Source organism: Macrotis lagotis, chromosome 1 (genome assembly GCF_037893015.1).
Source record: "Macrotis lagotis isolate mMagLag1 chromosome 1, bilby.v1.9.chrom.fasta, whole genome shotgun sequence".
NCBI lineage: Eukaryota > Metazoa > Chordata > Mammalia > Peramelemorphia > Peramelidae > Macrotis > Macrotis lagotis.
In genome coordinates, this window is record NC_133658.1 from 109,206,033 (window position 1) to 109,225,096 (window position 19,064).

Sequence of the window (19,064 nt, forward strand, 5' to 3'; positions counted from 1 at the left end):
TTTCATAGTTTTTGCCACCCATACCCTAAAGGAAGCATCCATTTTATTATTCAGTGGATACATGGAAAGGAGTTCAATGTAAAATATTTTCTTTCAGGGTCCAAGGCAAGAGGAACAAAAATTTATATGGCTATGAGATCAGAATCAAGAAATATCAGTGATGAAAGGGACTAGAGAAATATAGTCCAATTCCCTTATTCTGAAACTCCACTAAGACCTAGAGGAATGAAGTGACCTACCCAAGGTCACCTAGCTAAGAAATATAGAGCCAGCAACTCCAACCTAAATTTTCTAATTTGAAACTAGTTCTTTTTCACCATGTGCATTCTAATATTTCAGCTTGAACAATTGTATTATTTATGCATCAATCCAAGTCTAAGGCAACAACTTCTCCTAAGTCTTCTTTTGCTTAATAGAGATGTCTTGTTCCTGGGAAGGGGAAGAGGTTCTTCTTTCAGTAATTAGTCTTAGGAGATGATTAGATGTCCATGTGTTATGGAACTTTGGGTCTATAACAAAAGGTTGTATCACAATATCAATAGGTATTTGAGGTTTCCAAATTATTTGGTTCTCTGTATCTTAAATATAAAGTTATTTTCAAGATTTGATATTGATGATAAAAGTTCATAACTGATGTCATGTCTAAAGTTGTGTGACTTGGGCGAGTTATTGTCTCTATGCCCCAGTTTGCATATTTGTATAAGGAGGAGCTTGAACTAACCCATAGCCCTTGGGCCACATGCAATCCTCAAAGCCCATTCATACAATATTATAAAGTTTTATTATTATACTATTGAGAATATTGTAGTCATAAATAAATATTTAATTCTATATGCAGCCTTGGTAAGTTTTTGTTGGTTGTTGCAGCCCAGAAGAGCTAAGAAGTTGGATACTCACACTAGAGGATGGCCTTTAGGGCTTGTTGCAGCACTAATAATCTAATATCCTATGAACTATCTATCTATACAGTTGTATCCTTACATAGTAGGAGTGTCCTGAATGTTGAAGCTTCTTTTTAGTGAAATATAAGGGCTTTCTGTACTAGGTTAATCTTTTTTTTTTTTTCCAAAGTGAACAATTGTTTTTGTTCAAGTGTACTGTGAAAATGTGAATTTTTGTGTTTTCTCTTCTTAAAGCCAAGATGCACTTGGAGAAGGTTTCACAGATAAATTTCAGTATCTTGTAAGCTGAAACTTCACAATAAGAAGGACCAGAATTTTAGTCCATTTAAATCAATGTACTTGAACAATAGCGAGACTGTAGTCACTACTCCCATGTAGGTCATGGTACTGCTCTTAGGCACATACTGTAGCTACAAACTGTTACCTACTGAAATCTCTTCTGTTTTTTGAGATTTTATACATGGAAAGACTTTATGATTTAGTGGTTGGCATAGCAGTCTGGAGTCAGAAAGTCCTGGGCTCAAATTGTGTCATTGACATGTACCAATTGTTTGTTGTTTTTTTTTTTAGGTTTTTGCAAGGCAAATGGGGTTAAGTGGCTTGCCCAAGGCCACACAGCTAGGTAATTATTAAGTGTCTGAAATCAGATTTGAACCCAGGTACTCCTGACTCCAGGGCCGGTGCTTTATTCACTGCACCACCTAGCTGGCCCCCCAATTGTTTTTCTATGGACAAAACATTTAACTTTCATTATTCCAACTAGCTCTCTAAGAAGGAAAGCCTTGTTGGCCAGTCTGTTTTGGTAGAAGGGAAATATAAAACAGGAAATGACCTACATGGATGAACTCAGAGGTCTAGAATTTTTTTTTTAATTATACATGACCTAGGAATGTGGCAACAAGCAAGTGACAAACAATATAATTATTTCCTGCTTTCCACTTCCTGAAAAGTTGAATAGATTGGGGTGGGACTCATAGATATCTGATTTTGTCAAGAAGTAGGGGTCCTTTTGAGATAAGGAAAAGGCTTTAAGATAGCAAGCAGTAGCCAAGTATATACATCTTCCCATTTTTTTATGAGTAGAACTGGAGGATTTTAAGTGTCAGTAGAACATCTGGGACTATGAATTCTGCCAAAGTAATTGTTACATATGGTGTCCCTCCTAAAAAGGTTTGACAAAAATTGGTCACCTTCATCTTCTTACCAGGTTTTGAAAGCAACTGAGTATCTAGAAAAGTCACTTGACTTCCTTGGACCTCAGTTTTCTCATCTTTAAAGCCTCCCTTTCCACTCTAAAACTATAAGCATATGATCAAGAGATGTCTTTTTTTAAAAAAGATCTCCTATTCAAGAGGGAAAAGTCTAATCAATTTTTATACTTTATTTAGTTTTATCTTTCCCTTGTCTTTCTCTGAGTCCTTCACTATATCTAGCTTAGCCAAAATAATATATTTAAATAACAAAACCAAACAATTTTTAAAAAGCTAGATTTTAAAAAGCTTTTTGAAAGATAGATTTTTGGACCTATATGGTTTCCTCTTGTAAGAATATAAGCTCCCAGAGAAGAATTTATGTATCAGGAGTTAAGGACATATAAGTTCAGATTTTGGTTTGATTTAATCCAGAATTTAGTTCTGAAGGGAAAAGTAAGAGAACTATATGAATTAAGAAATGTATTAAAGTTATACAATCATCTTTTTAATTAGATAACCATATATGGGTTGATTTTCTGTGCATGACTAAGAATATACATTGTTTAATTTGAGGTTTTTAAATTGAAAATGTATAGTTTAGATTATGACATTGTGATATTCACAAATGCTCAAATATTAAGAAATGTTGCCCAATGATTGAGAATTTAAAATTGTGCTGTAAACAAATATAATGAAGAAGACAAACCTAAAAAAAAAAAGAATATAAGCTCCCCAGAAACAGAAAACCAAGTCTTTTCTAGCTCCCTAGAACATCTAGCAAAATGCATTCTCTGACACAGATTATAAATCTCTATGATTAGGATAGCATCCTTTATTGAGACAATATTGAGACAATATTGCTTGATCCTCTTACCTATTTTCATTGCTTACTTTTGTCTCTGCTTTTTCAATAGTGATGCATTATAGTAGTCATTCAGTAAAGACAGAGGTATAGCTTGATGAAAATAGCAAAATGCTATGGATCAGGTAATTTGGGGAATGAAAAGGAAAGACAAAAAATCTTGGTTTAGTAGTAGAAAGAGCATGGATTTGGAACAAAGAAATAGCATTCAAATCTCAACTTTGTTATTTACCAGTTGTATGAACCTGGGTTTTAACTTTCAGTTTCCTTACTTGCAAAATTGGATCATCTCATTAGGCCCCTTTTACTTCTAAATCTGTTGATCCTGAGATTGCATTTTTATATTTACTGTTGCTGTTTTATGTATGGACTAAAGATAATACATATGATTTATATGTCATTTTTAAAATATGTCATTCTGAAGGGGAGTCAATGCTTTTAGATTGTGAGTGACATGATGGCAGAAAATAGAACTGAATAATTTTTTTAATGAAGGGCAAAGTACCAGTAAGGGCAGGTGGGTAATACCCTAGTGGATAGAGTGCCAGGCCAGGAGTTAGGAAAGACTTATTTTCCTGAGTTTGAATCTACCCTCAGATACTTACCAGCTGTGTGATCTCAGATAAGTCACTTAACCCTATTGTCTCAGTTTCTTCATCTGTAAAATAAGCTGGAGAAGGAAATGGCAAACCACTCCAGTATTTTTGCTAAATGGGGTCAGAAGAATCAGACATAACTGAAAAACAACTCAACAGTCAGTCAAAATACCAGTTAATTTCCTAATAGTTATGACAGGTCATATTTTTGGTCACAGAAGTCTTTTTACTTTGTTAGACTAAAATTGAAATTGTGTCACATACCTCTATCTTGGTCCATCTATTGGAAGAAATAAAATTAAAATTGGCTTGTTGAAGCAAAAAATTATATCACTTTTTCTTAATTCTTTGTTCCTCTTGGAAAATGCATGTTCAAAGAAAATGTGATTAAGCATGACAAAAAAAGGCTCAAGCCTTTTGCAGTTTGCATTATGTATGTCTTGACTGCATAGTATGGTATAGATAGATGGAAAAGGAGAGAATATAATGTAACTAGCATTCAACTGAGATGAGACAGGCTCCACAAAGCATTAGAACAAAGGAATGTCTATACTAGGTCTCATCCCTGATCTACTACTGGGCCTAAAACTATGTTGTCAACAAAGACCCCAAGAAAAGTTGCTTCAGATATCACCTAAATTCTACAAGTTGTTTAGTTCTGTCCATTATGCATTTGAAATGTGTTCCATTCATCTCTCCATCCATTCACATTACTACTACTACTACCTGATTTTAGACCCTTATTACCTCTAATTCGTCACTGTTCTAAGATGCTGTTCTGTCATATTGATAATCTTGCCTACTCTAAACTTTCAGTGACTCCCCATTATTTTTTTTTTTTTGCAAGGCAAATGGGGTTAAGTGGTGGCTTGTCCAAGGCCACACAAGCTGGTAAGTGTCTGAGGGCAGATTTGAACTCAGGTACTCCTGACTCCAGGGCTGGTGCTCTATCCACTGCACCACCTAAGCTGCCCCCTCCCCATACTGTCTGAATAAAATATAAACTCTGTGGTAAACATTTACGGTCCCCAAAATCTGGCCCCAATCTAACTTTCTAGCCTTACTTATGTTAGATCATCATCATTTAGAGATTTAAGAGATCTAGAGGATTATTTTAGTCCAACTCCTTCATTTTACACATAAAAATATTTAGGCCCATAGGTGGAGTGACTTGGCCAGGGTTACACAAGCAGTAAGCCTCCAAGATATAATTTGATCCTACTTTCTCTAATTCCTAAGTCAGTTTTTTTCCATTGTACCACACCATTTTCTCCCCTTTATTCAATCTATTTTCCAGCTAATTTGTATCATTCAGTGCTTTTCCAGTCTTTGTTCACTCTATTCTTCATTCTTAAAACAGACTCTCCCTCCCAAATATTTGTTGAATTTCTTTTCCTTCCAGGTCCCACTGAAGTACCACTTCTTCAAGGACGTTTACTTTGACACCCCCACTCATGTAGATAGACAAATTTCTTTGAAGGAATTGCATTCCTGCCTTCTTGAATGCTGTTCTTTTCTATGTACAGAATCAATTTATAGTTTATATTTTAGTCATTTGTTTTCTCTCTTTTTGGCAAGTTCTTTGAATGCAAGGACTCTGTCTTACCACATCAGCTACATTTCTTTAATTCCAAAATCATGAGGCAATGAGTTTTTAACCTTCCTTATCAATCAATCCTTTTCTCTACCATGTGGAAAGTGCAGATTAACCTTTAGATCACTAAAGCAAATTTCTGATGTTGTCATTTTGGATTTGCCTTAAAAAGAAAAGCCTGTTCTTCCATCTTTATAAGTGGTTACAAATTAAATAGACCCTTCAGGGAGAAAGACCTCTCCTCTGTTAAGTGGTAGACAACTCTTTAGAGAAACTAAGGTTCAAATGAGACAGTATGTAAAGTGCTTTGCAAACTATGAAGCCATTTAGGATGCTGCCCCATGCTTGGAGTCCAAAGAGAGTAAAATATTCATAGAATAGAATTTTAGATTTATAGAGCCTTAGCAGTCACCCAGTACAATATAGATAAAGAAACTAGAACTTAAAAAACCGAGGTCATTTGTCCCAGGCCCCTGAAGTAGACCTAAATCCTTACTCCTTAAGCTGCCTAATCTATCATACTTTGACTCCTACATACCTAGAATCTATATTATCTGAGTTTTTTAATCACCCATACTTTGATGGCAGCTTTCATGTTGAGCCAATTTGGTAAAGAAGAAAATGAATCTGAAAGTTTTCCATGTGAATTTTTTTTTGGATAAACACAAAGATTTAGTATCATACAGAAAAGACAGAAAGTTATATTTTTGTTTCTTCAACTAACTCTACTTCAGTGGTCTAGGACAAATGACTGGTTTTTTTAAGTCCTAGTCTTCTTATCTATATGTTGCTCTTATAGCACTAAAATTTTATTCTTTGATTATTATACACTCTTTGGACTCCATTGATTATGTGAGTTGTGTTGGTTAGGATAGAAAACAGAAACTCAGGAGGGAAAATTCTGGCTTAGCCAATAATTGGGACATCTCAGGCCAATGCAGAAGGTGGGGTGTCTAGTTTGGAGTTCTTGCTGAGGGTGCAGCATGGTCTGTTTTCCTCTGTCACCAGGTGGCACCAAATAGCTGAAACAAATCACGGCAGCAGTTTTCTGTTAGTTTCCATTTCAAATTGGATTTGGCAGAGTTGCCCATGTTTGTCCAAACAAGTTTGCTATTAGCTCAGAGGTGAAATGTTTCTTTTAGATTACATAGGTTTGGAGTCTCCTTTGTTCTTGACTGTTGAGAAACTTGCTGTCTTGGAGAATGAACATCTTTGAGTTCAGATGGTACCTACAGATTGATACACCTATTTATTGGACTCAAGGAGGAATTCCCTAGCACAAACTAGAATTCTTTTTACCTTTCCGGGTTTCAGCTTCCTGGTGCAGGAAGTGTGGAGATTGCACTAAGCTATCTCGACTGTCCCTTTGACCTCTAAAAATACTGGCTTGGTGTAAAATTAACTTATCAATAAAACTAGAAAGTTGTATTTCATTTAAAATTGATTCTGTTTGACCATCTACAATCCAAGGTTCTGCCAATAAGCCCAGAAAAGACTGGAAACAAGCACTGAGCTTCTCTGACACATTTGTAAAGAGGGAGGTTAGACCTTGTGATGCCCTTCACTAGAGTTGTTGTGAGGAACTGTGTTAGTGTCAGCAGTGTGCCTGGAGGACATGTGGGAGAGTAACCTTTAAACAAAAAAAGACAAGAAGTCACGTCTCTTGAAGAAAAAGAAGCTGGGTGTGCTTGTCACTAATTATTTGTAATAGACTGAGGTACAAATCTTCTTTGTAAGTATAATTGCTTTAATGAGGAAACCTGGCTATGGTGAATAGCCACTATGGTGTGACATGTCTAAATACTAAATAATTTGTACTGTTTTATTTCTGGTAAGAAAGAAGAAAGCTATATCTTTTTCACAAATATAGCTTGTCTTATTTTCTTGTTTGTAGGAGAGAAATATCTATTATTTATAAATTGCTTTAAAGTTTGCAAAGTTCTTTACAAATATCTTCATTTTGTCCTCACAGCACTAGGAGGTAAGTTGTATTATTAATGCCATTTTACAGAGGAGGAAACTAAAGTGGACAGAGGTTAAGTGATTTGCCCAGGGTCACAGAACTTGCAAGAGGCCAGAATTGAACTCAGTTGGACTCCCAAGTCCAATATTCTATTCATTGCACCATTTGTCTAAACTGGTTAATTCTTTTCAAAGTAATCGGAAGGGTGAAGGAAGAAGCTTGTGACATGTGGAAGTGGTCATTTTCTTGTGTGCTGTCAACCACATTGTCACCATATGTGGAAAAAAAATTACTGAATTCTAGACATCAGGAGTACTCAGGTTTCAGTGACATGTTTGACTCTGAGACCTTGAACAAGTCACTTCTCTTTTCTTGATCTCATTGTGCTCCTCAGTGGAATGACCAAGTAATAGGGTGGTACTAAAAGATCTCTAAGTTCCCTCCTACCCCTAAATCCATGGTTCTCCATTTGATAGATAGGAAACTGATACAGATACTCAGTTACATATTGAAGTTACTGGTAGAAAAGGACAAGGACTCAGGTCTCTTTATAACCCAGTGTATTTTCTCTAAATGAGAATCCAGGTAAATCCTTAATGACAATATCAGACAATCAGTTTTTGAAATAAAAGATGCAAAAAAAATGCTCTTATTTCTTTTATCTTAAAGAAGGTAAAAAAGCAGTTTTTCTTCTTTTGAGAGAATTGATATAACATCATAGAAAGAAAGGTCTAGAAAAGTACAGTGGTGCACAGTAGAGAGCATGCTGGAATTGTAGTAAGAAAGTCCTGTGTTCAAGCTTTAGAAACTTCCTGGCTATATGACTCTGGGCAAGTCATTTAACTTCAGTCTGTATCAGTTTCCTCAAATGTAAAATGGGGATAATTGTAGTGCCTATCTCTCAAGTTTGTTATGAGGATCAAATGTAGTAGATGATATGTGGTAGATGCTTAATAATAATTGCATGTTCCTTTTCCTTTCTCTTGCGAGCAAGGGTCATAGATGGTTCTCTAACTATAAATAAACTATACATTGTAGAGAAGATGGTGACCTGCATCCATATAGAAGCTACTTTTTCATAGGAGATCCCTATACCATTATAATCATTTCCTATCTCTTTCTTCTTGTGATTAGGTTGAACAACATATGGAGCACCTATTAAAAGTACTCATTTAGAATATTCATCAAAACATTGTTACTATTCCATTATTTTGTCCCAAGATCCTTACTTTAATAGCCATTACCTCAAGGAGAATGTTGATTCAGCCTGAATCTCTATTATGAAATTCAAGGTGTGTGGGAAATTCAAACTTATTATAATGCTATTTACATAAGAGTACTAATGGATTGAGAAAGGCAGCCTTACTCCAAATAAATGATTGACTTTGATATTAGAAATGAGAGTATGGTACTGGATGTCCCAGCTTTGCTATTACCTAGCTGTCCTCGGGTAAATCATTTAACTTCTTGAGCCCTCCATTTCTTTGTAAAATGTAGAAATCTCTCTGAGAGATTTTGCTGTAACTATAAATTTGTCTTCTCTATGAAAAGCTAAATATTTATCATTTTCCTCACAGACCTTTGCAAGAAAAAGCTGATGCCTGAGGGCAGTTGAGAAGGTTCAACATGACGACCACAGTAGCCACAGACTATGACAATATTGAGATCCAACAACAATATAGCGATGTCAACAACCGCTGGGACGTGGATGACTGGGACAACGAAAACAGCTCAGCAAGGCTGTTTGAGCGCTCCCGCATCAAGGCTCTAGCAGGTAGACACACCTCAATACTTATAATCATAAAACCATAGCATAAGAAGGGAATTGGAGGTCATTTAATGTAACCTTCTATCCCGTGCAGGGATCTTTATAGTTTTGCGGATGAGTGCATATTCTGATTTTTCTTAAATTCTTTGACTAAGAGGAAACTTAAAACTTGGTTAATAAGTATTTGGGGGAAGTTTTAATTGTTACTTGTGACATCTTAACTGACAAAAACCTTAATGGTTAGATATGATAGAAGAAGTGTTATCACTTGTGCTGAGGTTGGGAAAGTCAATTATCACCAGAACATATAAGTGTGTGTATATGTGAATATATGTAATATTTCAAGCATTCATGCTTCATTCTTTTCAGTCTATAGATTACAATTCCTGAGTGCTCTAGATAGTTTATATGGAAATTCATTACCTCCTTAGGATAAGAATTGTATTATTACCAATAAACCCTTTCAACTTGGTAGAGACTATTAGATTTTGTGTTCTGTTCACATGGCCTTTGAGAACCCAAGGATATCACCATGCTGCAAAAAGCATTGATGTGTTGGTCTTCAGGGAAGGATAAACCCACATTTACACATGTATAGTGAGAGTAATTTTGACTACCTCCATCAGAAGATATCATGAAGAGGATTCCAAGGTGGTTGTTACCTATAAATATAACTATCACCCAGGCATTTTATATGACATATATGATTCTTGGCCACTATAAAGAGATCTCTTTTACCCCCAAATTACATACGATATATTGTGAATTAAATTAAAAAGCTATTAATCTTATCTTCTTATAAGTTTATCTCAGAAAAAAATATTAAAATATTTTGAAAATCAGAAAGTTCAGTACAAATACCAGCTATTATTTTTCAAGTAAATTCTTTGTACAAAATTCTCATAATTACTTGAAGATTTTAAGTTAATACTATACTTTGTGTTCTTTAAATACAAAATTAAATGTAAAAGTGTTTAATGTCTAATGTTTTAATGTAAAATTAAATGTAAACCAAGTTAGAATTTATCTTGAAATTGTATTTATATTTATAAACTTTTTTCATACTGAGAACTCATATATATTTTGGTATAAAAAGAGAAGGATTTTTGGTTTTCTCATGGGATCCTTAATTGGAATATATGTTTTATAATCTTGATTTAACCAAGTTATTGTTAACAATGAAAATATCTGTCTTACTTTTTACTGATCTCACCATATTATATTGGAACTTGATCTTGAGAATATTGGGCTTTTAGTGGTAGCAAAGATGAATGTACTTTTCTTGGACGTGTCCATTTATGTACCATCAAAGAGTAATTCATTAATCAAAAACTTGTCACTACATTTTGCATTTTGTGACTGTCATCAATCATGAGGCCTCAGTGGTGAATTACAATCCTGGGTCTGTCCACTGGACAGAAGGACTCTGAGATCTTTATCCCTTTTTGAAATTTTTATTAAGCCATTCTGACAAATCCTTTTTCCTGAACTTGTTACTCTCTATTAGCCAAAGCAAGATCCCATTTGTCATTTCTTTTGTAAAATATAATTTTAGGGTGGAAAGTAGAGTCTTAGTAGTCCAGACCATAATCTTTTCCCAAATCCAGAGGTTCCTAAACTGACTTTAGCATTCTAGAATACATTTTCTTAATGTGTGACCCAGTCTTGGTGTTGGCAATGGCAATATCTTGCTAAGTTAATGATCAAAATGATTCTCAGATCTTGAATGAACAATATCTTTAGAATGTGGAATAATATAGTCTCCGGTCTAAAAGAAATTCCTTTCAACCTAGCATATATTTACTAAGCACATACTATGTGCAAGGGATTATGCTGGAAATGAAATGATGGGGGGAAAAAAGAGACAAAATCTTACACTTGAGCTTACCATTTAACAAGGAGGACTGTGATAAGAACAAAAGATGGGGCTGGATAAAGTATTATGAGAAATTTAAGAAAAGAGATATCTCTTTTATTGGAGGAAGATTTTCATGGCAAAGGTGGTGTTAGAATTATACCTTGAATTAAGAGATCTGACAAGTTGGAGATAGGAATATGAGAGATTCTTTCCAGTCAGGAGATGAAGTATTCACAAAGAGTGTGAAGCACATGAGTACCATGACAATAGGCTTGAAAAGTCGATTGGACCACACATCTCAGAAAACTTTGAAGGCTAGGTTAGGGAGTGAATATTTTAGTTTTTCACTTAGTTGTAATTATACCATAAAAAGATGAAGGCAAGGTCTTAAGATGGAATTGAATAAATCTACCACCTTGGATTTTCAGAAGAAAAAATAAGGATCTTAGAGAATCCTTCCATCTAGCCTGGATAAGTTCTATATAAGAAATAGTTTTATATCTTTTAAATCATCTAAAAATTCAACTTAGAGTTTGGGTATAATTTGGAAGGTTATTCCATAAGGTAAGGAAGAGAGAACCCTGGACTTCAAGTCAAAAAAAATTGGATTTCAATTCCCACTCTTGACAGTTGTGTGAACATAAGCAAATCATTTACCCTCTTAAGCCTGATTCCTCATTTATAAATTAGGGATAATAGTACCTGTACTGTACCAGAGGGATAACAGTTCACCTCGCTTTCCAGATTTGTCAAATGAAAACATGAAATATTTATTGAGTACTTACTATAGATGTGAAGAACTGTGCTAAGCTGGGGATATAAGACAATCCCTATTTTTTAAGGAATTCACATTCTAATGGTTGTGACATTCAAATGACATCTGGTTTCTTAAAAACTATGTAAATGTCCGATATTGATGGTGTAGTGAATAAAGGGACAGGTCAGATCTGGGCTCCAGTTCTGTCTCTAGCACAAGCTAACTGTGTAACCATAGGTAAATCATTTAACATCTCAATTGTCACAGGTAACTCTTGAAATCTAAATTGCAGAACAGTTGGCAGTCTGAATTGGCAAAATTCTCATAGGAGCTCCCTATGCCAATGAAATCAAAGATTGAATCCCTTCTTCTCCCCCCCACAAAAGAAAATTAAAAACTGCTATTATCATCATTCTCTTGAAAAGCTGAGAATGTTGCCTGGACATAAGTACTGTCTTCTGGGGAAGAAAAAAGTGTAGTTTTTTAATCCAGAAGTAAAATATCTGCCATTAGTAGTCCCTCTGTTTCAAGGATGTGTTCTAAAGAATAAAATTTCTGGTTAGATCAGCAGAAATGACCATTCCTGGGGTGGCTAGGTGGCGCAGTAGATAGAGCACCGGCCCTGGAATCAGGAGTACCTGAGTTCAAATCTGGCCTCAAACACTTAATAATTACCTAGCTGTGTGGCCTTGGGCAAGCCACTTAACCCCATTTGTCTTGCAAAAAAAAAAAACTAAAAAAAAAAAGGAATGACCATTCCTTATTATCATATATATATATATATATATATATATATATATATATATATATATAATAAAGACTAATACAGTATAATAACAAAATTGGTTCCTATTAAGTTTGTCTTTTTACAGTTTCCTTGCCTCCTTTATGAAATTGTTTAGAAATTGATTTTAGTCTAATGGGATTTGGGTGACTTATAGGGGCGATGGCTTCTCTATAATTGTGTAGAAGACCCCCCAACATTTTTAAAGTCAGAAATTAGTCTTAGAATAATTGTGAAGGGCATTTTTGTGGTCATAAAATGCACAGTTAGAGACAATTTAACTGCTTAGAAACTTTTGAGCTTCAAAAGTAATCACTTTGATTTCCATCTCTGTCAGCTCATTCAAGTAGCCAGAAACATGTCTTAAGGTTCAAAGTGGGGAACAGAAAAGTAGAGGGGAGGAGTTCAAAGTCAGTATACTCTCTGTTTCAAAATCTCCCAACAGGATATTAAATAGTGAAATTTCTTCAAAGTGGGGAAAAGTTTTATCCAATACATATTGTCCTTGAATGCCAAGGACTAAATATTGAGTTAAAAACATAAGCCATAGTATTATAGAGATCTTTTTCTATTAAAACTTATGCAAGAGGGAAAAAAAGAAACACTAAAGTTGAGTGTGTTTGAGTAGCAAAGAGATTATGTCATGTTCATTCAACCTTGAGGCAGTATGCTGCTAAGTCATTTTTATGCATTCTGTAAATGATTTCCCGCACCCCATGAAAGCAGTCACATTCCTGACCTCTGAACAAAATGCCACTGTTGTGTGGGACATTCTGTGTTGGAGAAAGCAGCTTAAAATGCACTGAGCTATTTGCTTATTAGAATTTCATTTGGAAAGAAAAATATATAAAACTTTAATCTCTTAAGACAAGTCAAGAGCAAAAGTTGCCTGTGTAATTGAGGTCTTTTTATGAATGTGAACTGTTTTCATTCTGGAGGTTAACACAGTACAATTCATATCCAAGGTCTGTTCTTACTACTTTATGGAACCCTGGGTAAACCACTTCCTTTTTCTGGATTTCAATTTTCTCATTGATAAAAAGTATCCTGACTAGATTACTAATATCCAAGCTTCAAAAACCTATGATCTTATTTCTTGGGTTCAAATTCTAGCTTTGTTTCTTAATACTAGGCTTACCCTGGCTAAGTCATTTAATTTCTCAGAGTTTCTTTTCCCTAAGTTTGTAAATGGATGATATTTAATTTAATATTTTTTAATTTAATTTAATGCTCTAAATCCTTTGGTGTCATTTGACTAAAAAGGACATGTTTTAAATGGTCCACAAAGTTTTGAAAGCAGTTTTAGAAAATATTTAACTCTCTTCAAGTTGATTGTTTTAAGATAACTTGCATTTATAACTGAATAGCTAATTTTATGTCCAAAATTCTAGATGAGTTATTTATTTTCCTAGAAGAGAGAGGTTTTAGGAGAAAGAGTAGTGGTGAAGGAATTGCTATAACAAACTCACTATAATTTAAAACAAAAAATGGCTCTGGGAGCTGTTGGTTACCAACATTTATGAGCTCTCATTTTGTGCTGGAGTATTCTTCTAGTTTATAGGAAATGGCAAAGGCAATTGCAGACATTATGTCTGACCTTGAGGAGGTTATAATGGCATAGAAAAGTTAAGAGAGACTACACTGCAGGGACAAAACTACCTAAGTATGCTTATAACCAAAAACTAGTCAGAGAAGGATCTGGACTCTGTACCAAATTTGCCACTACCAACTTCTATGCTGAGGTTTCCCATTTTCTTTTTCTGAATCTCTAAATAAAGGGGTTTAACTAGGACTGATCTAATTTTCTAATTGTAATATTTATAACATGAATGTAAGTAATAGAGCTTTGGAGTTGGAGCAGATTCAAATACTGGCTGTTTTCTGTCTGACTGATGGCAAGCTGATTAACCTCTCTGGGCTTCATTTTCTACAAATATAAAATGAGAGATTGGAAAAGCTCTAAAGTTTGGGTGTCCCTTTTAGCTCTTCTGGGTTGCGTCACCCAAGAAAAATGAGTGTGTGTGTGTGTGTGTGTGTGTAATTATATATTTCTTTATGGCTATGATGAAACCCATATAACCAATGAATATAATAAAACTTAATGCACCTTGAGGGATGTGTGGAGCTTGCAGGCCATGAGTTGGACACATTTGCTCTAAAGTATATGAAAATAAGAAATACATATTTAGATATGCACACACATACAATCATACATTGTTAAGTCAGTTCCATCAAATATCTAAGGTCAACTGTGTAAAGAGATGGAATTCTGATTATACTTGAAAGAGAACATCTTTCTGAAACTGAAATTGGAAATCTTTGTGTGTTTTCAGGTAGGGAAATGACATGAATGAAAGTTTTGCCCCCAAGGAACTGATAGTTAATTGATTTCTATAAGATCAATTAATAATTGTTTATGTAAGTAGTAAGAAAAAGGATGTTCTAAATGACTTAGTGCAGTTTTAAACTCAAATAGCATCCCAAGACTTCTGTCTCTCTGCCTTAGCTCATAGCATTCAATCTTGATTTCCTTAGCACAAATTTGTTCTCGAGGGTCCATAATAAGTTAGATTCATACAGAGTGGGGTGGGTCTTAAAACAACAGAATAGGGCATCCATGTGGAGTTAATAAGCTCTAGTTATCTTTGTTCTAAGAGAATGACTGTACATAAATATGACTAGAGTAAAACTGGTGTGACTTCTGTCAAGTCAGTGAAATATCTGCAGGCTCCTTAGATTTCTTGAGCCTGTATGTGAAATTGCCTTTTAAGTCATATGATTGTGTCTGACAGGCTTAAAATGGAAAGAAAGGTCCCAAGACACTCATTATCAAGCAGCTTGATGTTCCTTCTCTGTGCTGTTTCTTATTGAATAGCTTTAAAATTTTTTATGGGGCAATGGTATTCACAAAAGTTGACTGATCCTCCCCACCAGCTACTCAACCTCTCATTTCCCACTCAGTTTGAACTATTAATGAAACTACCTTTATTAGGTGGTTCCAGTCCATGTATTTGGACTCAATTACCCAATACCTTCAATATATTTTGTCTATGAATTTTATTCTGACATTTCATATAAAAGCTATCTTTCTATATAATCTCTCCATATATAGTAATAGATATTGATCCATAGACATATATGCAAATATATATACATCCATACAAACATATTTGTATAGATATATGTGAGTATGCCTATATATATATATACACACACATGTAACACATAATAGTCTGTCCTGGAATTGAAGTTAGACTTGGATTTGAATTCCATCTCTGATACTTAATAGCTGTATCGTCATAGGCAATTCACTTAACTGTTCTTTGCCTCAATTTCCTCAACTGTAAATTGAAGGGCTTGGATTGAATGACCTCTGAAGTCCCCTTCCATCTCTAAAACTGTGATTTTCTGACATAAGTAAGATTGGAAACATAGTAGAACCGGATTTGGGGCATTGTTCAATAGAACATCTGAAAAAAATGGAGATGATAATACCAGCATTAATTAACTTTCAATATGGTCATGAGACTCAAAAAGAAAACAATCTATGTAAAACTTTTGCAGACTTTAAAGAATTACATTCATGTCATTGACCATTAACACTGAATTCCAGAATATGAGAGTTAGAAGGTTACCTCAGCAGCCATCTAGTTCAGTCCATACACCAAAGGAGTTTTCATGATAAGAAATCTGACAAGTCATTGTAGTGTCAAAGCCCTCAAAATTGGAAATATCACCTTTTGAGATAACTTCTTTTTTCTTTCTTCTTTTTCTTCTTCTCCTCCTCCTCCCTTCCCCCTTCCTTCTTCCTTTTCTTCGTCTTTCTTCTTTTTCTTCTCTGAGGCCAGATTTGAATTCAAATCCTCTTGACTACAGAGTCCACTCTATTCATTGCACTGCCTTTTCACCCTGACTGCTTTAAAACATCTCAATTCTTCTAATTCTGCCTCTTGGACCAGGCCCTCAAAGAAGTTTCCTTGAATCTTCTTTTCTCCAAAGTAAACATGTCCAGTTTCATTAGTGGATCCTAATATATCATAAACTCAAGACCTTTCACCCTCCTGGCTGCTCTCCTTAAGATACTTTACCTTCAGAGTCCTGCATAAACTGGTGTCTAGCACTTACCTTTATACTCAAGGTGTGGTCCAGTGAGGACAAATTACAGTGCAACTGTCAGTGTCTTATTCCTAGACCCATATAAATGCAGCCCAAGAGCATATTGGCTTTTTTAGTTGTCATATCACATTGCTGATTCATTTTGAGATTGCAGTCCACTAAAACTAAAAATCTCTTTCAGAACTATTAGATAATAAAGATTTCCATTTAGTTAACTTTTTTTTAAGGTTTTTTTGCTAGGCAATGGGGTTAAGTGGCTTGCCCAAGGCCACACGGCTAGGTAATTATTAAGTGTCTGAGGTCGGATTTGAACCCAGGTACTCCTGACTCCAGGGCCAGTGCTCTATCCACTGCACTGCCTAGCTGCTCCTTTAGTTAACTTTCAACATTCATTCAGCAAAACTTTGTTGAACTATGGGTAAGGCCATATAAGAGGTTCTGAGAAATGAAAAGACATGACATGGCACTTCTCCTCCAGGAAGGGGAAGGGGAAAGGGAAGGAATAAATATTTATATAATACCTACAGTCTGCTAGGTAGTATGCCAAGTATGCTTTATAAATATTATCACATTTAATATTTAAGGAGATTTTAAATATAGTTGAAATAAGATATTAGGAATTTGAGAACTGAATGATTGATTTATAGCTCAGAGAGAGACAAGCATTCATTTTCTCAGTCTTTAGAGCAATTTAAGACTCTCTTCATCATGGATGCCAAATGTAGAATTGAGTCATACAGTTATTCACGAGTTTCTAAAAAGACATAAATGGTGACAGAAGAAGAGAGACCTCAAGAAGTAAGTTAAAAAAGACTAGTGTCCCAAGACCAATATTAAAAGGGGAAAGAAAAAAAGATGAACTAAGAGATGACAGAGAAGGGAAAGATGTAGGATGGCTGGTCAGCCCTTGGACATTTCAGAGCAGAAGACTTGGATTGGAGGTATCAGTAATATTGGCTTCTTCAAGAACTGAGGAAAGGGGTGTCTAGGTGGTGCAGTGGGGTGGCTAGGTGGCGTAGTGGATAGAGCGCTGGCCTAGAGCACCGGCCTTGGAGTCAGGACTACCTGGGTTCAAATCGTACCTCAGACACTTAATAATTACCTAGCCGTGTGGCCTTGGGCAAGCCACTTTACCCCATTGCCTTGAAAAATCTAAAAAAAAAAAAAAAAAAAAAGAACTGAGGAAAGTTTCAAGAAGAGGTGTGCTATTCTATTAATTTCTTCTGCCATTGTCCTTCTATTAACAGATAGGATAACAATTTGTTTCTTTACCCCAGTATTTCTGGAAGTCTGAATTTTTCCTTTACTTAATCATATGGCTTTCAGGGGGTTAGCTTGAGATAAATTTGCATTTAAATTAGGACTCAGTGCTAAAATTAGGAAATTTCCTCACTGTGGGCTCTGAGCTATCATAAATGTGTTCTTCATTTTTCAATTATCAACAATGTAGCCTACCCTCTGGTATTTCTTCCCCCTTGCCCATTGGCATTAATAGGTTGAAACTCAAGAGGGTAGTGGACTAATCTTTGTTTAAGATTCTTGGAGTAATTCTGAGGAGTAGGGATTGGGATGGAAATAGAAAAATTTAGAGAACAAATATTTTTGTAATTAAACATTTTGTAAATGTACCACACTTAGTCCATATATATTCATATATATATATATATATATATATATATATATATATATATATATATATACATACATACATATGTGTGTATACACACTACAGACAATTGGAAAAGTAATGTATTATCCTAAATAAATGTCATAAATAATTTTCCCCCCTTGCTACTTATTCCCTCCCCCTCCCCTCCTGGGGAATTGTCTTTACAAGTAGCCAATAAGCATTCAAATGTTCCTTAACTTTGGGCCGGTCTAATATAACCCTATTTGATGTGTCCCCCCTAAATATTTATTAACTAATATCTCTACAAAATCAATTAATATCAAATAGCTTTTACAAAGGGATATTTACTGTGTAAATATAGCAAGTTCCAAAGTACAGCAACAATCTACCCTCTCAGCCCCCAAACTCAGAAAATTGCTTTCTTCTTTATTACAACCATGTTCGTCCCTTAACTGATATAGCTCCTGAATCTCCTGATTCAGAGGAGGGGATGGTTCTTAGAATCAGTAGAATTCAGCCTCCAGCACTGAATTAACAAATGTATCTGGATTTCCTTCATTGTGAGTTTAATCAGATGTAATCTTTAGGATTGCTGAGAGAGCCTTTTGAGTCTTAAGATTGACACTTTTGTTCCCATTTTAAATGGCACTGTCCTTTTAATTCGTAATAATTCACATTTTCCTCACAAAAAATTCTATGAAGTAGACACAGCAAATAAAACCAACTACAGTTTACAGAAACAACCTCCACGATGACAATCACATAGACCTTTTTTTTTTAGTTTTTTTTTTGCAAGGTGATGGGGTTAAGTGGCTTGCCCAAGGCCACACAGCTAGGTGATTATTAAGTGTCTGAAGTCACTTTTGAACTCAGGTACTCTTGACTCCAGGGCCAGTGCTCTATCCACTGCACCACCTATTCGCCCCCTATGCCACCTAGCCACCCCCACATAGACCTTCTTGAAAGCATGGCCTTTGCTTTTTAATTCTCTATTATTCATAGGACCTGATATAGATGTTTAATAAATTATAAATGTAATAA

General features: G+C 35.1%; 1 protein-coding gene across 2 annotated transcripts in view; it reads left to right on the forward strand.

Moving 5' to 3' along the window:
• The window catches only part of SPTBN1 (spectrin beta, non-erythrocytic 1), a 259,598-nt gene that overhangs the window by 60,605 nt on the left and 179,929 nt on the right, over positions 1 to 19,064 (forward strand). For both annotated transcript variants that reach the window (XM_074206243.1, XM_074206236.1), the window contains exon 2: positions 8,688 to 8,884. In XM_074206243.1, coding sequence (XP_074062344.1) covers positions 8,737 to 8,884 — 148 coding nt within the window. In that variant the 5' untranslated portion in view covers positions 8,688 to 8,736. The remainder of the gene's footprint in view (positions 1 to 8,687; positions 8,885 to 19,064) is intronic.